A 15,630-nucleotide genomic window follows, 5' to 3' on the forward strand; every position below is an offset into this window, starting at 1 on the left:
GTTATCCGCTAGTGACGCGCGGCCAAGATGGCGACGGCCGACTCCGCCCACTTTGGGCTTCAAAAATGCTCTTCAGAAACATACGGGTGACGTCATTGTTTTATACAGTCTATGGTTTACACTGAAATAGAAAAAGTGCACTTTAAATACCCAGATGATGCACTTAATTAACAGAAAAGCGTAGTGGAGGGGGAGGAGCTATAATATTCTGATGATAAATGACAAAATAACCATATAAAATTCAAACACTGCGCAGGTGAGTACACAGTGCACAGTGTATAAGTGCATCATTTGAGACGCAACTAGTTTCTTTAAACCGTGTGATTTCACTGTGTTTCTGTATATTTAGTGTCTGTTACAATACTGCGTGCCTAGCTTATAGATAATGATAATGTGCGAGGGTTGATGTCCTCGGAGAGCATTTTTCCACGGCTTTTTCTTTTTAAATGTAATTTAAAAACAGCACAACAGCTTCTTTCCAGTAAGGTTGCACATTAATAATAGGACACACAGCTCCCTTTGGCACATCTCCATCTATCTGTGTGTTTCTGTGGCACATCACCTTCACATGAGCCGTGATTGACTGGATCTGAGCAGTTTTAAGCGGACGGGAGCCCCAGAGGACTCATAAACACCTCACATCAGCTAAACTAACATCAGACGTATAGGTGTTCACTACAGCCGTCTGAGAGAAGCACATCACAGCGAGACTGGCCATGACATTCATCCTTTATCATGTAGGACTGATATGCACAGTTAAATGAGTCTTGATCTTGTAGGATTAAATATGCATAAATGATGCATATTAGCAGGGACGGACTGGGACTAAAAAACGGCCCTGGACTTTGACTAGGCCCGGCCCAAAGCAATCGGCGCGCCGCGCGCGGAAACTCGACAACAACAACAATAACGCCTGGCATGAGTGTCACAAGACTTTAATTGTGGCTCATGATACTTTTATCAATTGTGTCATATTATTCTAGATTAACTTGAACACTCACATTCTGCACACTGAACGTCTCAACACACTGCAGTCCTGTGTAAAAAACTCTAGGCTCACTTGGGGCACTTAAAGTAATTTAAAGTTGAGCTGGAGTGGGTGTCTTTCTCTGCTCTTGGTCTAAGCTCAACCTGAATAAACAAATGATGGAATGGATTTAAAAAAAAAAAACAGGTTTTATTCCAAGATAGCATGGCATAGATTGTATAATATGCTGTTATAACAGCATATTATACAATCTATCTTAAAATGAATTCATTACTTAATAATCTTAATTAATTTATGCAGTAATTAATCTTACTGCACAAATAGTAATACCACATCTAAATGAAAATACACCATTACAAATGTAACTTCTGTATTCAAAATCTTCAAAGTTTGTAAGCATTAACTGTAATGTTACCAACATTTTTAAAAGTAAAAGCACAACATATTTCTTATTAGCTACTGCATGTGGCATTTTACAGCTAAAATGTTGAAGTTTAGCTGTTTTAATACTGTAATCTTTAAAAATGTAGCAACCTGAATATCACTTCCTAACCTAACATCATCCCTAGCAAAGTAACTCTCTTTCTCCTCTCATGATCCATACTTACTTGCCCTGGATCTACCTGTGGAACAGCTCATCTTTCTGTCCCTCATCATCACTGGTGTTGCTGCACAGCTGTCTGGCTCACTTCTTCACTGCTGCTATTATTTAACTGCGAGGTGCTGCTGCTGGCTGTGCTGTAATTAACTGCGACATTTAGCGGCTTCAGTTTTTGAATTCCGCAATTTTTTGCGGAACTCTCGCCTTCTTAGCCCCGCCCTTTTCTTTCCGTTTTTTACCCGCGGCCGCGTTAGGGAAAAAAACAGGTGATGACTGCGTGCGTGGCGGGTGGTGGGCCGGTGGGCCGGCCCGCCGGCCGTCCTGGTGTACCGGCCGTTCTGTGATTCTCCAGATCACACAGATGGCCAGTCCGCCCCTGCATATTAGTACCTTAAAGGGGTGGTATAATGGCCTTTTCACAAGATGTAAAATAAGTCTCTGATGTCCCCAGAGTGTGTGTGAAGTTTTAGCTCAAAATACCCCACAGATATTTTTATATAGCATGTTAAAATTGTCACTTTTTGAGGGTGAGCAAAAACGCACCGTTTTGTGTCTGTCCCTTTAAATGCAAATGAGCTGCTGCTCCCGGCACAGGGGGCGGAGCTTCAAGAGCTCTGTCCTTTTACCTCACACACACACACATGCACTGAACATTTAAAACTTTTAGCCTTTTATGTTCAAACCTTGAGTCAGACAATGATGGAGAGACTCAAGAAGAAGTGACAACATGTAGAAGCAACAGGACATTTCTGAATGGTTAGTTGATGCATTTATGCAGGTGATGTGTAGTTATCTTCTAGTCATTGATTAGCATATTTTGTCATGATAATCTGTAAATCGTGTTCCGGGGGCGGGGTTTATGTCAATGTTAAGGTTCATGATGTCACTAACCCGTGAGGAATGTCGTGTAGTCTCTACCAGCCATTTGTTGTAGTCCTTTTCTTTAAAAGCAAATATCTTCCTTTGCTTTGAACTTTGAGCGTTGTAACTTTGCAGATGTTGTTTATGATCAAACATCAACATTACACACTACAGTTAGAAAAGTGAAATCATAATCAACCACCCCTTTAAAGTCTTCTAAAGTCACACTATGTACAGTAACAAGCTTTTGCACATTCATTTTTTGCACGTTTTTTCTACAAATGTATCCATGATTGAACAAATCTGAAATTATCACTATTAATGTCTAAATTTACCATAAAAGCTAAACTGTCATCATTCAATAGCTCGGTTTATGGCAAGCATGTTTAATGGTTAATATGCACTACCCTTCGAAAGAAATTAATACTTTTATTTAGCATAGATCTATAAATTGTTCAAAAGTAATTGTACAGACATGTGTAATGTTATATTTCCATTTCAGACAATTTCTGTTCATTTGAACATTATTTCTTTAAAAAGTATCACAGTTTCCACAAAAATATGAAGCAGCACAACTGTTTTTAACATTGATAATAAGCATTTATTGAGCATCAAATCATCATATTACACTGATTTCTGAAGGATCATGTGACACTGAGAAGACTGGAGTAATGATGCTGAAAATTCAGCTTTGATCACAGGAATAAATTACAGTTTATTGTATTTTCACATAGAATATACCATTATATCATTTCATTTATAATAACATTTCACGATATCACTTTTTAAAAACTCAAATAAATGTAGCTTTGGTGAGCAGAAGAGACTTCTTTTAAAAACAATAAAATAGTCATTATTCCAAACTTTTGACTGGTAGTTTAAGGAAATTGAGAATAATTGTCAATATACACTGTTTAATTACAAATAATTATTGTGTGTGTGTGTGTGTGTGTGTGTGTGTGTGTGTATGTATATGTATACATATATATATATATAACTGAATCAATATACTATGGGTGTTGTTGTTTTTTTTATGTTTTTTTATGGCAACATTTGACCAATATCCAGCTGGTGTTTTTGATGACTAGTCCCGCCACTTTAACTAGAAGCTTATTAACAATCAGACGGTGGTCTGTTGATTAATATCATTTGCAAACCTCTCTTTCATTTTCACTTTTATTTCATCTGCAATATGCAGAATTGTCTGGGGTTTTTTTATGACAAACCATATTTTGTGAAAGTTGATTACTTTTCTGTTTACTTTTATGTAGGCTGTGTACGGGTAGATCGTTCCAGTGTGTAGCGCCTACAGCTCTGCATTTCCTTCAATAGACACATGCTAAATAGGCTGTGCACACACCAGTGTTAAAGACACACCAGTGTTAAAGACACACCAGTGTTAAAGTCACCGCAGCAGAAACACCGGCTTGTTTGGTTGTAATGATCAGAGAGATGTTTGTTTGAACAGCCAGTTCTTCTCCAGCTAACTCTCAAAGGGTCATCTAAGACCTGAGGAAGTGTGTGATGCTATGAAACATTCAAAAGGGACCTGTGGCCTTTTAGTCGTAGACTAATGTCCTTACACACACACACACACACACACACACACAAAGGCCTTCTGACCGGCGGTTACCTTGACACTTCTCTCCTCCTGATAACTGGCGGGAGATGTTCACATTTCACAGTGTGTACCAGCTGAATCCGGCCCTGGAGATTATCTGTGTGCGTGCGTGCGTGCGTGTGTGTGTGTGTGTGTGTGTGTGTGTGTGTGCGTGTGTGTGTGTGTGTGTGTGTGTGCGTGCGTGTGTGTGTGCGTGCGTGCGTGTACGAGTGTATGTGTGCGCTGATCATTATTTACATGGACATCTTTATTTACATATCACTGTGATATTTTTTCTAAATATTAACACACAGATCATGTTATCAATACTTGTGAGATGCTGAAACAAATGAGCAGTGTTTTATTCTCTCTCTCTCACACACACACACACACGAACAGCAGGAGAAATGTGTGCCGTCTCTCAGAGTTAATGAAGTGCATAGTTGTGTGTGTATCTCATGTGGTTGCTCTTACAGCTTTGCTGAGCATGGAAGTGATTTCTGCTCTCCAGCGAATCTGGGAATCATTTTGCAGCAAAGCATTGCTTTTCTGGAGGTGTTGTGTTTGTGAATAAACACACACCGTGCTGTCAAAGCACACATCTCTCAGTATCATATGCATTACTTGCTTACACTATGTTGATAAATACATTCTGTACGGTATTTATTAAGTTTGCATGTCATATTGGCCAATACTCCTGTTGTGTCTTTAAAGTGCATCAATATATTAAATCTCTGAAAAGATCACACATTAACATGATGGGATTGTCCGCATTACGATGTGCATTATGATATGTACATTTGTAAAGTTTATGGAGATGCAGCAGAAAAATATGTTGTTTATTAAGCTCTGTTTAGGTTTAGATTTGACTTTTAACAGTTTGTCACTTTAGTGAAAGATTTGCTGTTCACTTTGAGAAGTGCTTTTTTCTTCACACAGGATATGCATATATTAATATTTCTGCCTTTAAATCTACTTCAAATTGAAATGAATGTGACATTAATCTTTGGTCTGTTGTCTGATGTCGCCATTGCATTATCCAGCAAGCTCATTACATCTTCCTCTGTAGTGCACAGCTGTAGTGTGGACTGTGCTGTTGTTGTTTGTTTTAAATAGCCAAAATAGATTTATAAAAATGTAAAATAGATTTATAACATCCTATCAGGCAAAATTAAATTATTCATGCCTTGTTTTCCCGTAAAAATATCCAAGCATCCTTCAAAAGAATAACTTCAGCTGATTAGCAAAACTGCGTTAAAAAATGCAAGCAAATTTAGAGGATCATTTTGAATAAAAGTGTCTTATTGCACTTGTTTTTTGTTTAAAACGTATATTAATATCTTCACATCATTCATATCTTATCCAATATGCACTAATAATATATGCAGCTGTTGTATACTTCAGTAGTTAATATATCCAGTGAAATTCTCAAATAAATTTGTCTTGTTTTAAGCATGTTTCGATATTTTTACGAGAAATAAGATACTCAGAATCACCAAAGATACTCATTAAGAAGATTACGGATCCGATTTAAATACGCAGATTGTGTGTGTTGAATATTGCAGTTGAGTCATTTTAGTGTGTTCCACTTTTAACTGCTCTCTCTTTGTTCTCAGCTACTATAACCTGGATGACACCAGCCATGAAACCATTAACAAATACCTCTCGTCGCTGGTGGAGAGGAGCCTGCGGGACCTGGAGTGCTCGTACTGCATGGAGATTCAGCAGGTACTGTACTTCTGCACGCTGACCGCTTTAGCAGACGCCTTCATCCACTTACATATGTGACCCTGGACCACAAAACCATCTCGAGTCGCACGGGTATATCTGTGGCAATAGCCAACAATACATTGTATGGGTCAAAATTATAGATTTTTCTTTTATGCCAAAAATCATTAGGATATTAAGTCAAGATCATGTTCCATGAAGATATTTAGTAAATTTCCTACTGTAAATATATAAAACAAGACACTTTAGACTTTATTACCACTTCTTACCAATATGCGATTTTATAGATTGTACTAGATTATCTCTTTATTATGGACAGAAGGTGAACATACTTTATTTAGACAGGTTGTGAAATCTGTTTTGTTTTCAGACAGTTGTATATAACTTTCAAAAAAAGTTCAGCACAAGTATAAAGTACAACGAGACCGTACCATTTGACAACGCTCGGTCCGACCTCTGTGTGACCTTTGAAGTCTGTGTCATTCAAAGGATGCAGCGTCTGATTCGGGACACAACTATTGTGTTGTGTCCCAGAATGAACAATCCCAGAATGCTGAGTAACAAGCTTATCAAAAATAGTCAGAATTGGAGGTTTAAATATTTATAATGATTATGAGTATATTCTATATTAACAACAAAATGTAATAACCAACTATTTTTATCACACCATTTTTTTTGCGCATGTAAATACATTGTGTGTAGAGTAGGACTGTGAAACCAGTAATCACATCCAAAATAAAAGTTTGTGTTTACATAATATATGTGTGTGTACTGTGTATAATTATTTTGTATATATAAATACACACATGCATGTATGTATTTAAGATGTTTTATTTATTTATATATAAATATATTTATATATAATATAAATATATATTTACAGTATATACATGCAAATACTTCTTAAATATATGCATGCATGTGTGTATTTATGCACAAAATAATTATACACAGTACACACACATATATTATGTAACACAAACCTTTATTTTGGATGTGATTACTGGTTTCACAGCCCACAGTCTGTGCAGAATGTGTTGAGTTTAGCTTCCTCCGTCTCAGGAGTTGTGTAAGTGAGCAGTTTTGACTGGAGGAATGTGCTCTTTGACCGGTCCTGAGTTAGCCTGTGTCTCGACCGGTGTCGTGTTCATCATTGACTGGCTATGGGGTTAGAATGGTTGCATTATTCCACATGAATAGATTAATTTTCACAAATAAATGTTAAGAGATACACAAAAATGTATCAAATTCACAAAATAAATCAAATGAGATTTGCAAATAAAAAAATATTTACAAATGTTTTATTATTTTACAAACACAACTCTACCTGGCAATTATTTGTGAACCCTCTCACACAACTGTGGATTTTGAAACACTTTGCGTCGACGTACAGACAAATCCACAAATAAGTGGACTCCACAACCACGGTTTACTCAAGCCAATCAGATAACGGCCACATTGAGCTGGCCAATCGTAGCACGTTCTCGCTACAACCGATAACCGTGTCGTGTTCATCAGTGACTGTGCAGACCTGCCCATAGATATACATAAAAAAGGCTAGATGTCTCGTCCGCGCTGCTGGCCAATGGAGGTCGACGTCCGCACCTGGCGGCCATCTTGTCACAGTCCGCTCGCTCACTCGTTACATTGTGTTTTATTGGTGCATGCACTTTTTAAACAACCATAACTTGCTAAATTTTCTACCGATTTTCTAACGGGTTGGTTTGTTATAAACGTCAGAGATGCAGTTATGACACTACATACTTATGAATAATTATAATATTATATATTTCAACATGTTCAAGCATCCAGAATTATAGTTACGTTAATAACGTTTGTAAGAAACCAAACCGTTTGTAAATCCGTCAAGATTTCAGCGAGATAAAGTATTTGTGTTCGCTCAGATCACTCACCTTACATCAGTTACCACAGAGAAAGCTTGCCTGTGACAAGATGGCCGCCGGGTGATGACGTTAGAGACTGTCGTAAGACATCTAGCCTTTATTAGGTATATCTATGGACCTGCCAATCTGTACGCATTTTGCGTAGCGGGCACGCATTTTGACCTCAAAGTACGCTGGTACGATTTGTCACTCTAAACTATGCAAAAACCTGGTGTGTGCCAAAAACCTCTGTGCACACGCAGTCCTCAAATCAAACAACACCAAAAGAAGAAGAGTTTGACCAATCATAGCGCTGGGTTAATTCATTAAAAAGCAACCGGGGATGTTCGACAGATGCGTAAGGCCTATCATTAAAAAGAGACTGAAAATCGACACCAATAAAGAATCCCGCTCGATCCCCCTTAAACGGCCTGGGCTGGATGTGGAAAGTTGAACTATTGTATTGAGGTAACTTGATGATCACACGGGAGTGATCGCATGGATTATCTTAAAATACTCCGTCATTCATGGTCACTCAGATTACATTGACATAATTTAGCTATGCAAATTATAAATTATAACTGATAAGCGTGAGTCTGGAGAAACGCATTTATTTCTTCATTCTCAGTGTTGAGAAACGTACACACTGCATGTGTTACGTTATTGTGCTAATAATAACTAAAGTACCTTATTATGTTACATATTTATTTTGTATGAAAACTAGCGCGTTAGTTACTTGTATGGATTAAAAAGTGGCCTACGGTTGGATCAGTGCTGCGCAAGCTCTCTCACAGAAACACGGACGCACACACACACGCACACACACACACAGAGAGGATAATTGTAAAATGAAAATGACGGGCTAAGATTAAATTGTGTTCTTGCTTGTGTTTTTTTCTGTCAAAATGTCAGAAAGCGTGTCGTATGATCCAGCCGTGTTTTTAAAATTCTTTAAATGACGGACGTTTTATTGTTAACACATTATATGTCGGATTCGTCTAACTTATAGGCTACTTTTTATTTTAAAGAGAATATAAAGTAGCCTATAAGTTAGACGAATCCGACATATAATGTGTTAACAGTAAAACGTCCGTCGTTTAACGTGATTCGTTTAGCTATTATTGGACTCCTGTCTCTTTATTGTCAGCCGTTTTCTATAAATATATGTGTATTGGCTAACATTTATTCAGCTAATTGTGTGTCCTGTTTAAAATGTGCAATGTTCAAATGCAAACACAAATAAATGCCCTTTTTTTTCGTGGGATTTAGTATCATATTTGGATATTGGAATAATACATTAAGTAGCATAAATGTACACACGGTGTTCCTATGTTGTTGTGTTTTACTGTTTTACTGTTTTCTAGCGGTTTCTTAATTTTATTTTAGACTAGTTGACCAGCACACATTATATGCAATGTAATATAACGCCATGTGTCCCCCATATCACTTAAAAATATCACTAACACTGGTGAATAAGTATGAGGAACAGTAAAGGCAGTCTCAAACTACTTTTTGTTAAAAGTTAGTAAGTTTGTATGAGCCACCAGTCATTATAACACAGAAAATATCAAAATAAGTAAAAATAAAGTGATATTTTGGGAACTACAGTTACTATGGTAAATACTAATACCAATACTACTACTACTAATACCAACAATACTAACATGAACTGTTAATAACACATAATCCTAATGAATAAAATGAACATCATACCTGCATCTTCCCCAGCTAACACATGATGTAGCCTTAGCCTACCATTTGCTTTATTTATTGGTATTTTTTGGTAATAATATACATTTACACAGAAAATAATGTCACGGTTGGCAGGTGTGACTGTGTGGTGTTCATCAGTGACTGTGTCGTTGTGTTCAGGACGATCAGACCATCGACCCGCTGACCTACGGTCGCATCGCGTCCTACTATTACCTGAAGCACCAGACCATCCGCATGTTCAAGGAGCGCCTGAAGCCCGAGCTGCCGGTCCAGGACCTGCTGGCCGTCCTGTCGGTGAGCAAACACTCGTTTAAAAGCATCTCTCATCTTCTGCTCAGTGAAGCGCTCGGGGACAGTGCACTTTACACACCAATGCATCACCACCTTCCCTGGCCAACATCCTGACACAGTTAATGATTATTCCATGAGTCCAGTTTGGCTTGATACAGCTGAGCACACACACACACACACATAAGGGTTGGTGTGAAAATGATCAGCTCTTTACGCCCGCCTCATTAGAGTGCCTCGCTCTCACTGATCACAGACATAATTGAGACATAAAGGCTTTTCACACTCCACTGACGTCCTCCCGGCATGACATCTGTCTCACACTAGAGGCTCCGCACAACTCCTGCATTTCAGCCACACATCTTATCTTCATTTACAAATAGCCCAAATCTGCTGAAATTCTGTTAGCCAGTGTTTTGTTTTTGTTAGTTTTTTTTCAAGAATTTTTTATTTGTTTAATTTTTATATTATGTAATGGTTATTACTAGAAAATGATGCAATCAGTTTGTAGATGGCAGTGTTGAAATCAGTTAAATAGATCATCAAGCATTTTTTATTTTGATCTTCCGATGTGAACAAGCAACATTTTTGTCCAAAGTTTAAGCAATTTTTTTCACTGACCCCTTTAAAAAAATGGCATTTAACATTTAACTTCATTATTTAGCTTTAAGCAATTTGGGGGGGGGAACCTGTTCTATCATTTTAATCACATTGACCCAGAATTATTATTATTTATTTTTTTATACACTAAATTATTATTATTATTATATTATATTTATCACCGGTATGTTATAGTTCTCCACTCAGACCTGTTGTTGAGGTGTGATCATGTACAGTAGTGGCCAAAAGTGATGTCCTGTCTAGGAGAATTTTAATTATTAAATCTTATTTAAATGCGTTAAAGATTTTGTGATCGCATTGCACGATTGTGCTTTGGGTCGATTATTTTATTTGTGATAATAATGCAATGAAACATGCCAAATTGTGCCGGCATTATTTTTGGCCAGGCTGTCGTTCCAAGAAATTCTGAACAATTATAAAAAAACAAGAGTTAACCAATGAAATATTAATAACTGATTATGTACTAGTCAATTTTAGCTTTTTTCCTTGCATAGTAAAAAAAACTTTTTTTTGCCAAATAATCAATAACCAAGTTTAGTGTTTTGTTCTTCCCTCATATTTAAAATATAAAAAAAAATCTAAATATTTTCCTCATATTTTTATGGTTTAATCAAGCTTGTTGAGTCATTAAAAACAAACATCCGATGTCACTTTTGGCCACTACTGTAGATGTTGGACTCTTAAGATTACAAACAGGGTTTGGACATTTTAATAAATAAACACAAATACATATTTATTTTAGTTATTTATAAAATGTATACGAGTTATAAATTATATGTGATTTATTGATAACATTGGCACTGTTTGAAAGTTCAAAATAAAAAAGTGTTTTTACATAAAAATGAACAAAATTTGCAACTTTATATTCGTATAAAATATAGTGATGCTATTTCAATGTTTGTAATATGCTTTTCTCTAGAATTTACTTGGTAACAAGCCAGATATATGGACAGTTAATAACTGTTTGCATCAAAAATAGCATAAAGCAGTCGAGATTTTGCTTAATATCACCATGGCATCCAGTTCAACATGAATAGAACATGTAGATTAAATTAATGTTCTTTTTATAACTTTATGCTCTCTGTGGATAATACTACAGGATTCGTGTGTGATTCATTTGATTATTTCTTGAAGATATCAGCTAAAGATGAATAAAAAGCCAATTTAAAGGTTCATTTAATGCAAGATTTTTTTTTGTTTTAACTGTGCAAGCAGCAATGAAGAGGTTTTTACAGACAATTTATCCATAATCTTCCTAAAGAATAAAGGAAGACATCAGAGCCTGTGACCGCAGTGTGACCCGGGCAAACAGAAGAGTCTCAGATTACCTGATGCCACAAAAGATTCATCAGCTGAACTGGTCAAAATATAGAGATGAGAGGAGCTTTGAGTCATGTCTGTGAATATTAATGTGTGTTTGTGTGTCAGTAATAGGAAAAGAGCACATGTTAATGTGGTAATGACGCCTGAGGCGGCAGATAAATCACTGATCCTCACAGTTACATGTTTCCCGCTTGATTATCCACTTACATCCCGCCGTCCAGCGCTGAACAAAAGCCTGACATGAGGTGGGCAGAACCCCCGTTTCCACTCTAACCAGTCGTTCAATAGCAACAAATGACCCCTGTGTGAGACGCCTCCCCCACCCGCCCCTCGCTCACCCGTATTGTCCTGTAATTACCGTGGAGCGCTTCATAATGAGACACGAGTCAAGAGACACGAGCCCCCCTCGTCCCACCGCTGCGGTCTTGACCTTCTCCAGTCCAACCGCCAATTAAAATCATACAACAGAGCTATAAACGGTTAAATCAAGACGTGTGTGTGTGTGTGTGTGTGTGTGTGTGTGTGTGTGTGTGTGTGTGTGTGTGTGAGAGAGAGTGTGTGAGAGAGTGTGTGTCAAGAGAGTGTGTGTGTGATGGGTAGTTTCAGTGGGGGGTGTGTGTGTGTGTGTGATGGGTAGGTTCAGTGTGTGTGTGTGTGATGGGTAGTTTCAGTGGGTAGGGTGTGTGTGTGTGATGGGTAGGTTCAGCAGTGTGTGTGTGTGATGAGTAGTTTCAGTGGGTTGTGTGTGTGTGTGTGTGTGATGGGTAGTTTCAGTGGGGTGTGCGTGTGTGTGTGTGTGTGTGTGTGATGGGTAGGTTCAGCAGTGTGTGTGTGTGATGGGTAGTTTCAGTGGGGTGTGCGTGTGTGTGTGTGTGTGTGTGTGTGTGATGGGTAGGTTCAGCAGTGTGTGTGTGTGATGGGTAGGTTCAGCAGTGTGTGTGTGTGTGTGTGTGTGTGTGTGTGTGTGTGTGTGTGTGTGTGTGATGGGTAGGTTCAGTGGGGTGTGCGTGTGTGTGTGTGCTTGTGTGTGTGAGAGAGAGAGTGTGTGTGTGTGATGGGTAGTTTCAGTGGGGTGTGTGTGTGATGGGTAGGTTCAGCAGTGTGTGTGTGTGTGATGGGTAGGTTCAGTGGGGTGTGCGTGTGTGTGTGTGAGAGAGTGTGTGTGTGATGGGTAGTTTCAGTGGGGTGTGTGTGTGATGGGTAGGTTCAGGGTGTGTGTGTGTGTGTGCGTGCGTGCGTGTGTGTGTGTGAAAAAATATTTACAAATGTTTTATTATTTTACAAACACAACTGTGGACTTTGAAACACTTCTAGCGTCGACGTACAGACAAATCCACTAATAAGTGACTCCACAACCATGTGTGTGTGTGTGTGTGATGGGTAGGTTCAGCAGTGTGTGTGTGTGATGAGTAGTTTCAGTGGGTTGTGTGTGTGTGTGTGTGTGATGGGTAGTTTCAGTGGGGTGTGCGTGTGTGTGTGTGTGTGTGTGTGTGTGTGTGTGATGGGTAGGTTCAGCAGTGTGTGTGTGTGATGGGTAGTTTCAGTGGGGTGTGTGCGTGTGTGTGTGTGTGTGATGGGTAGGTTCAGCAGTGTGTGTGTGTGTGTGTGTGTGTGTGTGTGTGTGTGTGATGGGTAGGTTCAGTGGGGTGTGCGTGTGTGTGTGTGTGTGTGTGTGAGAGAGAGAGTGTGTGTGTGATGGGTAGTTTCAGTGGGGTGTGTGTGTGATGGGTAGGTTCAGCAGTGTGTGTGTGTGTGATGGGTAGGTTCAGTGGGGTGTGCGTGTGTGTGTGTGTGTGTGTGTGTGAGAGAGTGTGTGTGTGATGGGTAGTTTCAGTGGGGTGTGTGTGTGATGGGTAGGTTCAGGGTGTGTGTGTGTGTGTGTGCGTGCGTGCGTGTGTGTGTGTGTGTGTGAAAAAATATTTACAAATGTTTTATTATTTTACAAACACAACTGTGGACTTTGAAACACTTCTAGCGTCGACGTACAGACAAATCCACTAATAAGTGACTCCACAACCACGGTTTACATATTCTTGCAATGCATTGTAAGTTGTTTAGATCGCACACATAAATATCAATATCCTGCAATTTGAGCTCCACCCACAAAAATGTGAACATTCGGCATGGACTTACGGCACTCAAGAAGTAACATACTGTAATTAGCGGTGTGACGATCCCCTCATGTCACGATACATATTGCATGTTTGTATTGTGATATATTGCGACACCCCTACTGTTTACTAAATCGGTAACACTTTACGGTAAGGGTACATGAATAATCATGAATTTATGTATTAATATCTCATGAGTCATCAGGAACTAACACGAGTTCAACGTTTTACATTCATGACTTCATGGATAAACAACACCTCAATTAAAACATTAACTAAGATGAGTACATCATCATGAATTATGATTTATTACGCATGATCATGATGTTTTCTTTGTTCACAGTTATGCCACCATTAATAGTTCATAGTTCATCAATGTGTCAGAGAACCTAGTCACCACTTCAGTGTAGGGGCCACACACACGATGAAGTCAGTGATAGATAATGCGTAGTTAATGATGACTTCTGTATTTGAATGTCAACAGAGTTTGTGAGCGATGAGCTGTGATTGGCCAATTTTGGGGTCTGTCCAATCACCTGCAGGCTATGAAGAAGACATGAACATGCTGGATAACTCTGACACACTGATGAACTATTACTGGTGGCATAACTGTGAACAAAGAAAACATCATGATCATGCGTAATAAATCATAATTCATGATGATGTACTCATCTTAGTTAATGTTTTATTAAGGTGTTGATCATCCATGAAGTCATGAATGTAAAACGTTGAACTTGTGTTAGTTCCTGATGACTCATGAGATATTAATACATGAGTTCATGATTATTCATGTACCCTGACCGTAAAGTGTTACCACTGGATCTAGCCCTGTGTGTGTCCATCGCAGTTCTTCATCTTTAACTGACTATATGCTGGAAGTGGATTGCCGGGTGTTTTTGAAAGTGAATGAGGTGTTCAGTGAATGCTGTGTGTGTGTGTGTGTGTGTGTTCTCAGGAAGCTGAGGAGTACGCCGAGCTCCCGGTCCGGCACAACGAGGACCAGTTGAACAGTGAACTGGCCCAGCGGCTCCCAGTGCCGGTCAACCCGCACTCCTACGACAGTCCACACACCAAAACACACCTGCTCCTGCAGGCCCACTTCAGCCGCGCACAACTGCCCTGCAGCGACTACAGCACCGACACCAAAACTGCCCTGGACAACACCATACGCGTCTGCCAGGTGTGTGTGTGTGTGTGTGTGTGTGTGTGTGTGTGTGTGTGTGTGTGTGCGTCTGTCTGTCTGTCTGTGTGTGCGCTTACGTTCATCTGATGTGTGTGTCTGTCTCTCTCTGTGTCTGTGTGTGTGCTTACGTTCATCTGACGTGTGTGTGTGTGTGTGTGTGTGTGTGTGCGCTTACGTTCATCTGATGTGTGTGTCTGTCTCTTTCTGTGTCTGTGTGTGTGCTTACGTTCATCTGACGTGTGTGTGTGTGTGTGTGTGCGCTTACGTTCATCTGATGTGTGTGTCTGTCTCTCTCTGTGTCTGTGTGTGTGCTTACGTTCATCTGACGTGTGTGTGTGTGTGTGTGTGTGTGTGTGTGCGCTTACGTTCATCTGATGTGTGTGTCTGTCTCTCTCTGTGTCTGTGTGTGTGCTTACGTTCATCTGACGTGTGTGTGTGTGTGTGTGTGCGCTTACGTTCATCTGATGTGTGTGTGTGTCTGTCTCTCTCTGTGTCTCTGTGTGTGCTTACGTTCATCTGACGTGTGTGTGTGTGTGTGTGTGTGTCTGTCTGTCTGTCTGTGTGTGCGCTTACGTTCATCTGATGTGTGTGTCTGTCTCTCTCTGTGTCTGTGTGTGTGCTTACGTTCATCTGACGTGTGTGTGTGTGTCTGTCTGTCTGTCTGTCTCTGTGTCTGTGTGTGTGCTTACGTTCATCTGACGTGTGTGTGTGTGTGTGTCTGTCTATCTGT

The 15,630-nt window shown here is 39.3% G+C and overlaps 1 protein-coding gene across 1 annotated transcript in view; it reads left to right on the forward strand.

Annotated features, from left to right (window-relative positions):
* The window catches only part of ascc3 (activating signal cointegrator 1 complex subunit 3), a 264,538-nt gene that overhangs the window by 227,700 nt on the left and 21,208 nt on the right, over positions 1 to 15,630 (forward strand). The window contains exons 35-37 of the mRNA XM_079626050.1: positions 5,667 to 5,778; positions 9,534 to 9,668; positions 14,673 to 14,897. Coding sequence (XP_079482176.1) covers positions 5,667 to 5,778; positions 9,534 to 9,668; positions 14,673 to 14,897 — 472 coding nt within the window. The remainder of the gene's footprint in view (positions 1 to 5,666; positions 5,779 to 9,533; positions 9,669 to 14,672; positions 14,898 to 15,630) is intronic.

Source organism: Phoxinus phoxinus, assembly GCF_949152265.1.
Source record: "Phoxinus phoxinus genome assembly, chromosome: 10".
Lineage (NCBI taxonomy): Eukaryota > Metazoa > Chordata > Actinopteri > Cypriniformes > Leuciscidae > Phoxinus > Phoxinus phoxinus.